Here is a 16,119-nt window from a genome sequence, read left to right on the forward strand (position 1 = left end):
GACTACGCTAGTTACTAGACTTGCTCCCCCTGTTGGACCTCCTGTGCCATTACAGCCACATATTGTCCCTGCAGTAAATCCGCCATGGGCAGATACTCTGTTCTCGCAGTTACAGCAAGTAAATCAATCTTTGACTAAGCAGAATCCTAACCCTCGCCCGCCTAGGACCAAGGGGTCATCTAAGCGGGCCATTACTTCCTCACAATCCACACATGTTTCGGATACTTCATCCGATGAAGATGGCGCATATACTGACCCCTCAGACACTGATGCAGATGCTTCTGATGAGGAATCGATGACACAAGTTGATGATCCTGACCTATTGGAGGCTATAAGGTTGATTCTTCAGATTGATGAAGAAGAACCTCCTGCTACCGCTAAGAAACTAGATAAATTCAAGCGTCAGAAGGTTACTAAATTATTTTTACCTCATTCTGACCACTTAGTTGATATACGTCAGGAATCCTGGGAATATCCAGGAAAGAAATTCTCCCTGTCTAAAAAGATGCTAGCTCATTATCCCCTTGCTTCAGAGTTAAGTAAAAACTGGAAAACACCACCGCCGGTGGATTCACAAGTCACGTGTCTGGTGGTGTCTTCTGCTCTCTCTGTCACTAGCGTCACCTCGTTGAAGGAATCGACGGATAAGCATGTGGAGGGTTGCTTGAAGTCTATTTACACTCTTGCAGGACCTGTGCATAGGCCCACTATAGCGGCGGCTTGTGCCGCAAAAGCTATTGAGCCCTGGGTTCAGGAAGTTGAAGTGGAGCTACCTTCTGATTTTCCTGTGAATGCTAGACAGTGTCTCTCATATATTATTACAGCCTCTCATTATATTCAGGAGGCGGCATCTGATGCCGGTGTCCTGGCGGCCAAAGCGTCTACTACGTCTATTCTGGCTCGCAGGATTCTCTGGTTGCGGTCCTGGTTTGTTGATCTGGAGTCTAAAAAGACCTTGGAGGTGATCCCTTTTAAGGGAAACATACTTTTTGGGGAAGATCTCAACAAGATCGTTTCTGACTTGGCATCAGCTAAGACTGCATGTCTGCCTAGTACTACTCCTTCGGCTCCGAAGGCTAAGAGTACTTCCTTTCATTCCTTTCGACCTCCAGGTAAAGCAAAGGGTCAGGCGTACCCGAAACAGGCTCGCACTTCCAAATCCACTAAGCCCAAACCTAAACGTTCCTGGGCTGCCTGTCGGCCTGCTTCCAAAACAGACAAGCCTGCTGCATGACGTGGCGGTCCTCCCCCTGGGGGATGCCAGGGTGGGAGGCCGACTTCTACGGTTTGCCCAGGTGTGGTTACAGACCACTTCGGATGCCTGGGTCGTCACTCACGGATACGCTATCTCTTTCAAGAAACGTCCCCCTCGCCAGTTTTGCTCAACAAACATCCCTTCGGATCAGGTAAAAGCAAAAACTCTCCATTTGGTGGTACAACCTCTCCTGGATACAGGAGTGGTAGTGCCGTTGACTCTGGCTCAGAGAGGCAGGGTGTACTATTCAACGCTGTTCCTAGTCCCTAAACTGATTGGGTCCTCCCGGCCCATTCTCAACCTCAAGTCTTTGAACAGATTTGTGAGAGTTTCCAAATTCCGTATGGTAACTGTTCGCTCTATTGTTCTGGCTTTGGAGACCAAGTACTATATGGTCTCCCTGGACATACAGGATGCTTACCTACATATTCCTATTGCCATGTCGTATCAGCAATATCTGAGGTTTGCTATTGGCAACCTACATTTTCAATTCCAGCCCTTACCTTTTGGTCTGACCATGGCTCCACGAATTTTCACCAAAGTCATGGCGGTCATGACGGTTTTCCTCCGCCATCAGGGCATCAGGATCCTGCCGTATCTGGACGACTTGTTGATCCTGGCAAACTCATCAGAGGTTCTCCTTCGTCATCTGGAACTGACTGTCCAATTCCTACAAGCCCACGGGTGGCTCATCAACTTGAAGAAATCCTGCCTGGTCCCTGCTCAGAGCATGGTGCACCTGGGGGCATTGTTGGACACCCACTGGTTGTTTTTGTCTCCGGAGAAGGTCCTGGAACTTCAGGACAAAATAAGACACTTCCTATCCCGCCCACGTGTGTCGATACACTCGGCGATGCAAGTACTGGGCCTAATGGTGTCTGCTTTCGACATGGTAGAGTATGCTCAATTTCACTCCTGCCCTCTCCAGAGGTTAATTTTTTCCAAATAGGATGGCCTGTCTCACCGGATCAGGACTCGCATGATCTCCTTAACTCCGGAGGGTTCGTCTTTCACTGACCTGGTGGCTACAGGATCAGCAATTGAGCAGGGGTCGTCCCTTCTGGTTCTCCAACTGGGTCCTTCTGACGACGGATGCCAGTCTGCGGGGTTGGGGCGCGGTGTTGGAGCAACACTCTCTTCAGAGTCGGTGGACCAGGGAGGAATCTCTCCTCCCGATAAAAGTTCTGGAATTTCGGGCAGTGTTCAATGCATCGACACTAGCCCTGCCTCTAGTACAGAACAGGCCTGTTCAAGTACAGTCAGACAACGCCACCACAGTGGCGTACATAAATCATCAATGCGGCACTCGAAGCCGCATGGCATTGAGGGAAGTGTCAAGGATACTTCAATGGGTGGAACGCCATCTGCCAACCATATCGGCAGTGTTCATTCCGGGCATCCTCAACTGGGAAGCGGACTTCCTCAGTCGTCATGACGTACACGTTGTAGAATGGAGCCTTCATCCAGAAGTATTTAAACTCCTAGTGGACAAGTAGGGCCTACCAGATGTAGCCCTGCTGGCGCCTTGACACAATTACAGGGTTCCGGTCTTCGGAGCAAGGACAAGGGATCCTCATGCAGTGTTCGTGGACGCACTGGCAATTCCATGGAACTTTCGGCTGCCATACGTGTTCCCTCCGGTGTCACCCTGCCCAGGGCAATAAGGAAGTTCAAGCAAGAAGGAGGAATACTGCTTCTGATAGCTCCAGCGTGGCCCAGACGGCATAGGTTCTCAGACCTGCAGGGTCTCTCCATAGAGTGTCCTCTTCTACTTCCGCAACGCCCAGACCTCCTCGTTCAGGGCCCTTGTGTCTAGCAGGATCTGGCCCGACTGGCTTTGATGTCGTGGCTCTTGAAGCTTCAGTTCTGAGGGCCAAAGGATTTTCTGACCCTGTCATTCAAACTGTTGTAAGCCCGTAAACCGGCTTCGGCTCTGCTTTATTATAGGGTCTGGAATTCTTACTTCACCTGGTGTGCGGCTAAGAATTATGACGCATACAAGTTCAGTACTGCCAAGCTCTTGGCTTTCCTGCAACTTGGCCTGGATTTAGGCCTTCGCCTGGCCTCCCTCAAGGTTCATATTTCTGCCTTGTTGATATGGTTTCAGAGAAAAATTGCGACTTTGCCTGATGTTAATACATTCACACAGCGTGGTTTGCGGGTTCAACCTCCCTATGTCCCTCCTGTGGCTCCTTGGTATTTGTTGGTTGTTCTAGATGCCTTACAAGAGTCTCCATTCGAACCTCTTGAGTCTGTGGACCTTAAGTGGCTTACTCTTAAGGTCTTGTTTTTGCTGGCTATTGCTTCTGCTAGACAGGTTTCAGATTTGGGTGCCTTGTCCTGTTGGTCATCCTTTTTCTGATTTTTCACCTTGACCAGGCGGTTCTTAGCACTTGCCCCGGTTATCGGCCTTTACCTCTCCAGGATTATCCTCCAAAGAGCGGTCTTTGGATGTGGTACAGGCTCTCCGTATTTATGTGAAGAGAACAGCTTTGCCTCGGAGATCTGATTCTCTCTTTGTTCTGTTTGGTTTTCACAAACATTGCTGCCCTGCTAATAGATTAGCATGATGATTGCACATGCTTATGTACAGGCTGGCCTTCCAGCTCCTGCTACCATTAAAGCCCATTCTACTCGGTCTGTTGGACCTTCTTGGGCGGCCCGCTATGGTGTGACCCTTGAACATTTGTGCACAGTGAACACGTTCATAAGGTTCTATGCCTTCGATACTTCCGCCTTCCAGGATGCCTCCTTTTGTGCCCGCTACAGTGCGTCCTCTCCCATGAGGAACTGCTTTAGGACATCCCTGATCTTATTCCCTGTGGAATACCAGTGTACTCTGCTGCAGAAAAGGAGATTTATGGTAAGAACTTGCCTTTGTTAAATGTCTTTCTGCGAGGTACACTGGATTCCACAGGGCGCCCACCCTGACGCACTTAGCTTCTTTGGATTTGTATGGCATTAGCCACTGGTACCTTCTCCTGTCGTGAGAATGTGGTTTGCTGTGGCTACTAACTGTTGTCGTCTCTCTTACCTGCTTTCATTGGATTGGTTAACAAAACTGAGCTCCAGTGCCTGGAGGCGGGGATATAGAGGAGGCGGCGCTATGAATCCTGGGAACAGTCAAAACTTTTAGCCTGTTGGTGCTTCGGCTCAAGATCCAACGCTACACCACTGTGGAATCCAGTGCACCGCGCAGAAAGATTTAACAAAGGTAGGTTCTTACCATAAATCTCCTTTTTGGACAAGTTTAAATACATGTTCTTCTCCTAATTCACTACATTTAGTTGGGGGGGGGGGGGGGGGGGAGGAGGAAGAGTCAGTTAAGTGGTTTAAAATGTTTAGAGCAACTGTTTGGAGTTTTACAGTCGGGTAGGTCCAAATCTGGTTTGTTCATTTTGGTTAAGCTCATGTGCAAGGTGTTCAGATACATTGGGTAACACCCGAACCTGTTGAACTTAACCAGACTGTAGGAGGAAAAAGTTCATTCACCCAAACTTATGCTCCCGTCATTCCTCAAAGAAAGCTAGTTTTTCACAGTACATCCTTACCGTGCTTGTTTAAGTTCAGCAGATACAAAATCGGGCTTGCACAGCTGATCATCCAAAAGATGACCATGCTACGTTTCCCTGTGGTGGGAACGTATCTGCTTCTTTTCTGGAACCAGTTCTACCTCAGATGCCTGTGTGAGACAAATTGTAAGTCAGTGATTCATGATAGCTTTCCTGAAGTGTGTCTTGCATAAATATTTCACCACCATCCTTCAGGGAGAAATTTTTTTTTAAAAGGTAAACTCTGGAAAGCACTTCCTCGGTTTTATTCATTCCAGACCTGCAAGTTCAAAAGTGGTGGACGTTCTTTTCGAACACCTTTTTGTTTTGGTCCATTTTGAAGTTGAAGTCCCTAAGCATACAGTTTTTGGTGGACAGGTTCAGCATTGATTCTTTTGAGGTCTGTCATAAATGGCTTACAACAGGATAACTTCATGGTATCTATAGACATCAAGGCAGTGATTTTGCATGTTCTGATCTGGGAGAAATACTAGTTTCTTCAGACTTACCATTCAGTCCTATCATTTTCAATTTTATGCTGACCATCACCTCTGCTTGGACAATCTGCAGATCAAATGGGTTCTAATACCTTGCTGCAGGGCCATATTCTTGAGACTGTCCAGAATCTTTTGAGTGGATCATAAATTACAAGAAATCCAATATAACGCCTTCCCAATGAATGGTTTTCATTTGGTTGCTTTTCACTCTACAACAAATTTTTGTTTTTGCCAGAGTACAAGACCATAAAAGGACTGATGAAGTATCGTATAACCTCAAAGTTCTTTTTTGAATGAGGGGTTTGGTGAAGATGGTCTCCAGACCAATGCAGTTTGCTTGTTCCACTCAGAGTTCTAGATCAAACTCGTTTTGTATTGAAACAAGTCATAAGTCTGACAAGCTAGTTTATCAGACTGTCTCCAGTGATGCATCAGTTGCTCCTCAGGTGGTAGAGGTCCATCAACCATTTACCATTTTGGATTTGACAGTTAGGAGCCTAAATACCTGCCTTCAGGGTTGTGGGGATATCACAAAACAGTGTTTGTTCCATGTGTTGGAACAAGGAGCAGTGTTCAATAGTCAGAGGAAACAGCTTTTACAAGTAAGGACAATACAAATCCAGTCAGACAATGTCTTAACAGTGGTATACCTCAATCATCAGGTAGGCCCCAAGGTTTTTTTTTGCCATCAGGATCATTTGATGGATGGAACAAATTGTTCTAGGCACTGCGCAAGTGTTTATTCCCAGTGTGGAAAGACGGGAAGCAAATTTTCTCAACGTATATTTCCTACACCCTAGGGCATGGTCCCTTCACCAGACTCCTTTCAACATAGTGTGGAAAGATGAGATCAGGCCAATGTTGACATGGTAACATCTAGGTTTAACCACACTGTGCTTCTGCTGAAAGTCAAGGGAGGCATTGTTTGCAGATGTCTTTTGCTTACTTTGCAGTCTTAATTTGATGTACCCGTTCTTCCTGATAGCTATGCATCCACAAGTCCTAAGGAAGGTAAAAAGAAAGGCCTAGAGGTGATTCTGGAGTAGCCAAGATGTTTGTGGTACAGACCGTTTCAATGTGACCGCATACCAGATCTGTTTGTTCAGGGGATCCTTTCCTCCCCAAGTTTTGCATGACCGGCTTCAATAGCGTTCCTATTGATCCTATGAATCACATCCACATGTCATCTCTCCAAGTCCTGTATTGTGTTTTATGATACCTGTGTGCAGAAACAGAGTATCATGGCGGTTCAAACAAAGAGATTGTAAGTCACGTGTTACAAATAACAATAAGAATAATTCTCATTTGGAAATAGGTACCTATGACCCTGCCAATGAGATAGAAGAGGGAACAGGGGGTGCACCAACACAGGCATCAGTTGTGAATCCTGGAAATCCGATGTCTTTTCTCTTGGAGCCTCCAGCCTATCTTTCTCTGCAAACACAACCAGCAAGCTCCCTGTTGCCAGCTCCTATCGCCATGTACACTCGAACTGTCCATCCTGGTCCTGAAATTCCTGATTCATCAATAACCATTAAACAAGAGCCAGTATCACCTGTAAGAACTAAGGAGAGCATGGTCACACTTCCACAACAAGCACAGGATGGTCCACCAGCAGAGACTAATGGTATGTCAACTTCTCATACTATGATGTGACTTCTTGTTTCACAAGGTAATCACTTGTTACATGAAGTATTGTGACTTTCTTCACTTATACTGAGTTCTGAAAGATATGACATTTATGTCATGAATTATCAAATCTGGTACTAGGAAGTATGAGTTAGGGGCCTGGGCATTTGTCTTCATGTAAAGCGACTCAGTTAATGTACAATGAAAACTATATGTAAAAGCTATTTTTGTTAATACCTCCCCTAAACCTAAAAAGTTTCTTCATGATTAATAACTTAACAATAAATGTACACAATTAAAATAATGTCCGTCTCTTTTCAATCTTAAATACTCTGTTCAATCTTTTTAGTCCCATTTTCTGACTTCTGAAAATGCGCTCGTCACTTACGCTCACGAAGGGAGTAACTATTTTGTCGGCTGTGTCACTATTCATGAAGATGCAGACTATAAATTTTACTAACGGTCACATCACTGAGTCACAAAGGATATAATTCTTGAAAAATAATAAAAATATATAATGGTTAATTACACTGTGGCTTTTATTCCCCAGTCTCTGTACCTTGTCACTTTTAAACATGCAAAAAAAAGTAGTTGGATATCTTATTACAAATTAGCCAATTGTGCTGTCTATAGTCAGATAGCATGAACCAGGTTATTTGAGTGAATAGAGCAAAATAGGACACCCTGTGTTTAAGTTCCAAATTGTAGAACTTTTGACATGACATGTTACTTTTTGGAACACTTGTTACAAAAATCCTGGTAATGTGCTTCTAAATAATAGTAATTGAATATTACTAAATGCCATAGTATTTCTGCTGTAGTAATATATTTAAACCTTGTTTTTCTCTGCTAGATGGAAATAGCCACAACAAATCTGTATATCCAATTATTACAGCCACCATTTCTCTATCTGAGTTAACAAACAAATTTCCAGTTATCAATTCGGAACCGTCCCTTGATAATCAAAGTGCAGTTTCTGCACTATCAGGACCTTCTGTTAGCTTGCCTAAATCAGAATCCGACAACCCAGTTTATTGGCCTGTTTCTTCTACCCTTCAAGGAAAAAACGCTCAACTCAGTATGTCTGCACAAGAAACAGGCTGCTCAACAGGCAACCCTGAGCACGCTGAGTCAACCCTTATCACAATAGAGACTAAAATGGGGAAGAAAAAGAAGTTAAGGAAAAAGAAGACCTTACGTCCTACCCATATACCTGAAAACAGCGACACAGAGCAGGACATCTATTCCACCAAGCCAGTGAGAAAAGTAAAGTGTAGAATACTTTCAAAGGAAGCAACAGTCAGCACATCTACTTCCCTAGAGCAGGAGGTGAACACCGCATCACACGAAGGAGAGATGAACAAAGATGACAGTGATTCCAACATAGAGGTGATGGAAATCCGGAACCCTCGGTTTGAGGTAGTGCAAATAGACTCCCATTCTGACAATGAAAAACCAGACAGCCCACCTATAATTGAACATGCAGGCATTGCATGCTCAAGCCATGGAAATTTAGAGAAAAATGATGAAGTCACTTCTACCAGTGAGCTTGGTATGACCTATGTAGCAGAAAATATAAGAAGGTGAGCAACAGTAAAGATGTTTACACATAAACACTTGTTACTTACTGACTGGTGTCATTGATAGTGTTGGGTCTGTGAGATACTCTGTAGAAAAAGTAAGGAAGCGTGGTTCATGTCCGTTTTGTACAGTATACAGAAAAGAAAAAGATGAATGAATATATATATATATATATATATATATATATATATAATATGCACACCCCCCCACACTGTATGTGTGTATATGTATGTATATATATATATATATATATGTGTGTGTATATATATATATATATATATATATGCGTGTGTGTATATATATATATATATATATATATATATATATATATATATTTTATTTATTTTTTATTAATTTTTTTTTAATATTTGTAAAGTTTATGTTCATTAAATTAGCTGCAATTTTTGTAGTAAGTTTACAGAATATACTGAAACAAAAATGTTTAAATATTTATATATGTATATATTTTTTCATATGGTCAAATACAGCACATCTAATGAGAAGCGTAGAGCCTCCGCCCAAGCAGCAAAGAATTCTTCAGGTGAGTATATCATGATCTGGAAAACTGTTGCTGTGATCACAGTGCAGGTTTTAGTGATATCCAGGATACAGCTGGTTAAATCAAAATAACTGAGGCACTAATTAAGTCTTCTGTTCTTAAACATGGATATCACTAAAACATGGACTGTTAGTGTGCGTTGAGGAGTAAGGTTGGGAAAGCCTGGTATAGATGTTTCCAAGCAGAATAAACAGACTGAAGCAATCGAAGAATCTGGGACGGAAAGTAAAATAATCAGCTGTATACTCAGAGTCATTCTAGGTTTTCTTTAACAGAAGTATCATCAGAAACTGGGGAAGATGAGGAACCTACAGAGGGCAGCTTTGAAGGACATCAATCTTCTGTCAATGCCCTTCAGATCTTTGATGGCATACTCTACACGTGTTCTGCTGACAAATCAGTGCGGGCATACAATCTTGTGGTAAGTCATTTCATTAAAAAAATCCATTCAGGATAGGAGCCGTCCCCTATTCTTGGTAATCCTGAATGAAGTATGAATAATAAAAATCATAGTGATTCTTCAAATAATTGCTTTATTTGCTTTCCCCTGGTAACATAGTAACATAGTCGGTGAGGTTGAAAAAAGACTAGTAGTCCATCGAATTCAACCTGAATTATATTGCATTCCCTATTCTATTTCAGTAAAAGGCTATATCCTCGTGTATCTTTCTGCAGGGGTTCCACATGGAAAAACATTGGGGTGCAGAGTAGGATCTTGATCCGAGGCACCAACAGGCAAAAAGCTTTGACTGTTCCCAGGATGCATAGCGCCGCCTCCTCTATATCCCCGCCTCCAGGCACTGGAGCTCAGTTTGTAAGTTGGTGCCCTGCAGGCAGGTCACTAACAGGGAGGGCTGCTCCAGCAGCCCTGAAAAGAGCTTTTATGTGAAGAAATAGAAGACTTCAAGGGCTGCAGTATGGGCACTCTTAGTGCTAGATGTCATTCTGACATCTCATGCTGCAGCTCCATCACCTCCCCCGGCGGCGCTGTATACTCCCGCACCCTGGTTGCCGGGTACTTACAGCGGAGGGCTCTGTTTTTTTTCTTCAGCTAGCACACACTCACCGCAGCTCTCAGGGATCGCATGGCCACATTAAGGGAGGAGGTAGAGGATCCCCAAGGCGGGACCCGCTGCAAATCGCAGGTGACGGTCCGCGCGCGCTGGCGGGGACACTGTGTTGGTACAGGGACCCCACTAGACTACCAGGGCAAGGGCACAGGTCGGATTCTTTATAATTTGTTTTAATATGGGCCCACAGTACACGGTGGTGAAGTCCCAGCAAGGGAATATGGCTCGGACCTGTAGCCCCTCCCCCAGCCCCAGGGTGCCATTTACAGTAAATGTTCCCGCCCTGGAGCTGCATCTCTCTTGTCTCCATCACTCCCTGTCAGCGTTTGGCGCCATCACTACATGCTGAGCTGATTCTGGGACTGCATGGGCAAAGTCTCCTCTGTAAAGCTGCCTGCATCATCAGTGCTGTGCATTTTACAGGACACTTAAGTATATTACATGTCTTTTGACAGTGTTAGTTAAGAAACAGTGCATTACTACAGGGCTATTTGGTACAAGTGCCCTGTGATATATATCCAGTCTTTACTGTGCATTGATATATCTATACGCCTATATAGCTTTACTTAGTACTACTGTACTTAATAAAACTGCACTGGACCAGCAATACTGTGTGTCATAATTTCTGCATTGTACATGTGACTGTGTGTGTGCATATACAGTAGCTGCTGTGTGATATCTACGCCGTGTGTCTCACTCATACTGCTATCCCAATATTCTGTACCCTGAGGGGGGGGCTAAGTGTGTCAGGGTTATTATTTGATATAGGTATTTCACAGGATATACTTAATTTCTTTTTCATCCACTAGGGGTCACTGGAGTACTCTTGGGATATGGACGGGCTTCCGTAGGAAACAGCACTGAATATTTAAATTAGTAACACTCCACCCCTCCATATCCCTGGTCACTACCCAGTGTTTTTTCTGTGCTGAACGTGGTAGCAGCTTAATACCTGAAGTCACGGTTTTGTTGAAGAAACTTTTATTTTTATTTTTTCTACTATTTGTACACATCCCTTTCCCCCTTCCAAAAGGCAGGGTCAGGGATAGTGCAGCTGCTGATAGCAGCACGGGCGTGTCGGGCCTCTCTGAAAGAGCTCCCTCACAGCCCTCACATCCTCCTGCACTGGCTGGCCGGCGCTTACTGAAAAGCCCCGTCGGAGCCTCCGCACGTCTGCAGGAGTAAGGTATGTGAAACGGGGCGGTCAGCTCCCGCTGCCGCCCCGACGTGTGGGGACATAGTGTTTGATGACGCGCTAGCTCTCCCCTCTCAGGCGGCTCAGGCGCCCGCACGTTCGGCCACAGACCTCCGTGCAGGCACCGCGGCTCTCCCCGCTCAGGCGCCCGCACGTTCGGCCACAGACCTCCGTGCAGGCACCGCAGATCTCCCCGCTCAGGCTCCGTGCAGGCACCGCTGATCGACAGGCTGCCGCCCGCCGCAGCGCTAACTTGATTAGCTGACGCTATTATACAGGAGCCCACCGCTGGGAAACACGAGGCACATAGCGCTCTACGATACCCGCTGGGGGCCCACACGCTGCGCTGCCGCGGTAATAAGCTAAAAGAGCAGGCAGCCTTTACATGGGGGACAATAATAATAAGCAGCAGAGGAATGTTACAGTATAATCAGTGAATGTAACAGCACTGTGATTATATGTATAAGTATAACATGGCAGCCATTTTTAACATGCTTCCTGTGTCTTCCTCTGTGATTCCAGAAGATTCCTGTCTTACATCTCTACACCACCGGAGGCACAGGGGTGTTAGTGGGAATTTGGGATCAAATTTCATAGTACTGGCCACGTGTACTGCACTTGGCCAGATTTATATACAGAGACACCTTACTGCTATTTTACTGAGTCGTGCAAGTGTCTGTTTTTTGTGTATTGTATTGTCTGTCGCCATAATGAGTAAGGCACCAGCAAAAACTAAAAAGCATATTTGCAAAGTATGTGGCAGTGTGTTACCGGATGGATCTGCCACATGTAAAGTATGTTTTGTGGATTCCGTTCAGAATACCATTTCTCCTCCTGTTTTACAACCAATTTCCTCACCGGACCCTCCGTGGGGTATGTTAGTAAATGTACTGGAGAGATTTCAGACAGAAATGACCGCGGCTCGTCTGGAACGAGAAACGTTAAGATCTGAGTCTAGGGTGAGAACGCCAGAACTACCGGAGGCGTCTCAACCTTGCGTACGGTCCAAATCCATTTTGGGCAAACGGGATAATTTTCATATGTCTTATGATTTTCCAGTGTCTGCTATGTTGCATTCTGACGATTCCATCCCAGACCTCACGGAACACGATGAGGGGGAGGAGGGCGAAGTGGAGTCAGATGGCGAGGATGTTAACAGTTCCGGCATTGATGATCTCATCAGAGCGGTACGGCAGTCGCTAAGGTTTCCTGAAGCTGAACAGCCTCTCACCAATGATCAGGTCGTATTTACTAAACGACGGAAGACGCCAGTAAGTTTTCCTGTGTCGGATTCTCTAAATCAGATGTTAGTAGAAACAAGACAGAATCCAGATAAACGGTTTTCTATACCTCGCAGATTTAAGTCTAGTTATCCTTTTCCAGACTCGGTAACGTGTACATGGGAGAATCCACCAATAGTTGATTCTTCAGTGTCAAAGCTTACCAAGAAATTAACCATACCAGTGAAGACCTGGATTGGTTGGCATTTGGGTAACTAAGGCGCTCATAATATGGCTTACAGAACTCGAATCTGTTTTACAGGACGAAAACCAGATAATTCAGGTAAATCAAATGATTGAGGCTGTAGAGTATCTCTGTACAGCGTCCACTGACGTCTGTCAGCTCACTTCTCGTATTTCATCTTCGCTAGTTACGGCACGAAGAGCACTCTACCTGCGTACTTATCAGGCGGAGGCAGAGGTCAAACGAAGTATAGAGGCGTTGCCTTACGATGGCAAGAAGTTGTTTGGGCCAGAATTGGACGCATGGATTAAGGAGGCTACGGGAGGTAAGTCTGTGTTCTTACCATTGCCTCCACCTGCGCCAAGAAGAAGGTACGCTGGACCTTCGTTCAGATCCTTTAGACCTCAGCCCTTTCGAGGACGTGGCAGAGGATCAGCCACGCCTGCTAGACGTGGTCGAGGACGTGGTTTCCATCAAACCAACACAACTCGCCAAGACGCTAAGGTTACCGACAAGCCAGTGGCATGACGGGTTACCAGCCCATCTCGGTTCTCCAATTGTGGGAGCACGCCTTCAGACGTTCCAGGGGGCGTGGTTCCGCACATCCGCGGAGGGCTGGATTCGCAATTTAGTGTTAAAAGGTTACAAAATAGAGTTCGACTGTCTGCCGCCTCTGCGGTTTTTCAAGACAGGCTTGCCTCTGTCGGACGACAAGAGGACAGTTTTGCAAATTGCCATTCAGTCCTTACTGGATTCGGCAGTGTTGATTCCAGTCCCTGTACACCAACAGGGTCAGGGTTATTATTCAAGTCTATTTGTGGTCCCGAAGCCGGATGGCTCAGTCAGACCAATATTGAACTTAAAGGGCCTCAATCAGTACGTAACTTACTACAGATTCAAAATGGAGTCTCTACGTTCGGTGATTGCGGGGTTAGAGACCAAGGAATTTCTGATTGCGCTAGACCTCAAGGATGCGTACTTACACATTCCAATTTGGCAGCCTCATCAGAAATTCTTACGATTTGCAATACGCCAGAACCATTACCAGTTTCAGGCTCTGCCGTTTGGCCTGTCATCAGCGCCTCGGGTATTCACCAAAGTAATGTCGGTGATGATAGCTCACCTCAGATCCCTGGGAGTGACAATAGTTCCGTATTTAGACGATCTGCTCATCAAAGCTCCGTCTCAACAGATACTTACCCAACATGCGCTGCTAACTTACAATGTACTGGTTCACCACGGTTGGATTGTAAATTTCAAGAAATCACATCTGATTCCGTCTCAACGCCTTCAGTTCCTAGGTATGATTCTCGATACGGTCAATCAAAGGATTTACCTACCACAACAAAAAGTACAAATGCTACGCCATCTAGTACAATTAGTACTCAAACCACGCACAGTGTCGGTACACTTGTGCATTCGCCTGTTAGGCACAATGGTGGCAGCTTTCGAGGCGCTTCAGTTCGGGAGATTTCACTCTCGTCCATTTCAGCTGAACGTGCTTGCCCAGTGGTCGGGCTCGCATCTGCAGATTCACCACAGAGTGAGGTTGTCACCAATAGCAAGAGTTTCTCTGCTATGGTGGCTCAAGGAACACAATTTAACCGCAGGAAGACGGTTCGGAGTTTGCAATTGGATAATTCTAACTACGGACGCCAGTCTCAGAGGTTGGGGAGCGGTCATTCAAAATTGTCAGCTCCAGGGTCTCTGGGCGGATCACGAGAAATTGCTGTCGATAAATGTTCTAGAACTCCGCGCAATTTTCAATGCGCTACGACAAGCAGTGCACATGATTCGCTCTCAGCCTGTCCAAGTGCAATCGGACAATGCGACGGCGGTCGCATACATCAACAAACAAGGAGGAACGAGAAGCCGCATGGCAATGCGGGAAGTAGCTCGAATCCTCAATTGGGCGGAATGCCACCAGGTGATATTGTCGGCCGTGTTCATTCCGGGAGTGGACAACTGGGAAGCGGATTATCTGTCGTCGGGATTTTCACCCAGGCGAATGGTCATTAAATCCAGAAGTGTTTCACATGTTGGTTCAGCGATGGGGTTATCCTCAGGTGGACCTGTTGGCATCTCGACACAATCATCAAACGCTCCAGTATGTGTCCAGAACAAGAGATCCAAAGGCAGTCGCGGTGGATGCTCTCACTGTCGCGTGGCCGTACAGTCTTGTGTATCTGTTTCCACCGTTTCCGCTGCTCCCTCTGGTGCTAAAACGGATCAAAAGAGAGTCGCTCACAGTCATACTAGTGGCGCCGCATTGGCCTCGGAGAGCTTGGTTCTCGGATCTTCGAGGATTACTCGCAGACGATCCGTGGCCGCTCCCGATACGTCCAGACCTGTTACAACAGGGTCCGTTTCTTTACCCCGATTTAGCGCGGCTGCGTTTGACGGGGTGGCTGTTGAGACCGCCCTCTTAAAAAGAGAGGGCATGCCAGATTCAGTTATACCAACCATGTTACGAGCTAGGAAGCCGGTTACGGCAGCTCATTATTACAGAATATGGCGTGCCTATATAGGTTGGTGTGAAGCTCGGAAATCTCCGACATCAGCTTTCAAGTTATGCCGCCTTTTGTTGTTTCTACAAACAGGGTTAGATGGAGGATTGCGTTTATCTACACTAAAGGTGCAGGTATCTGCTTTGTCAATTTACTTTCAAAGACGATTGGCTCTATTGCCGTCTATACGCACTTTTCTACAAGGTGTACTCAGGGTACAGCCTCCATTCATTCCACCTACAGCGCCATGGGACTTGAATCTGGTTTTGGAGTTCTTACAGTCTTCATATTTTGAACCCTTACAACAAGTGGATATAAAGTTTCTCACTTGGAAAACAATTTTTCTCTTAGCCTTAGCTTCGGCAAGGCGTGTTTCGGATTTGGGTGCCTTGTCATGCAAGCCACCGTATTTGGTGTTTCATGATGACAGAGCGGAACTTCGGACGAATCCCGCCTTCTTACCAAAGGTAGTGTCATCTTTTCACATCAATCAACCAATAGTAGTTCCTGTGTTGACAGCACATTCCGGAACTCTGGATGTGGTTCGCGCATTACGCGTTTATGTATCCCGAACGTCTTCAGTTCGTAAGACGGATACGTTATTTGTTCTCTATGATGCTGCCAAGATGGGTTGGCCAGCATCTAAACAAACTTTATCCAGATGGATAAAACTGACCATACGCCAGGCGTACCTTCATGCTAGGTTACAACCGCCTACGTCAGTAACCGCTCATTCCACACGTTCTGTGGGAACTTCATGGGCAGCTGGTCGTGGGGCTTCTGCGACACAGCTTTGCCGGGCGGCTACATG

The 16,119-nt window shown here is 45.7% G+C and overlaps 1 protein-coding gene across 4 annotated transcripts in view; it reads left to right on the plus strand.

Annotated features, from left to right (window-relative positions):
• Positions 1–16,119, plus strand: part of ZNF106 (zinc finger protein 106) — a 361,275-nt gene that overhangs the window by 234,945 nt on the left and 110,211 nt on the right. For 2 of the 4 annotated variants that reach the window (XM_063947828.1, XM_063947829.1), the window contains exons 10-13: positions 6,619–6,930; positions 7,786–8,515; positions 9,002–9,054; positions 9,348–9,493. In XM_063947828.1, the coding sequence (XP_063803898.1) occupies positions 6,619–6,930; positions 7,786–8,515; positions 9,002–9,054; positions 9,348–9,493 (1,241 nt within the window). The remainder of the gene's footprint in view (positions 1–6,618; positions 6,931–7,785; positions 8,516–9,001; positions 9,055–9,347; positions 9,494–16,119) is intronic. The other 2 variants (XM_063947830.1, XM_063947831.1) reach the window with 2 other exon arrangements.

The sequence above is a fragment of the Pseudophryne corroboree genome, chromosome 12 (assembly GCF_028390025.1).
Source record: "Pseudophryne corroboree isolate aPseCor3 chromosome 12, aPseCor3.hap2, whole genome shotgun sequence".
NCBI lineage: Eukaryota > Metazoa > Chordata > Amphibia > Anura > Myobatrachidae > Pseudophryne > Pseudophryne corroboree.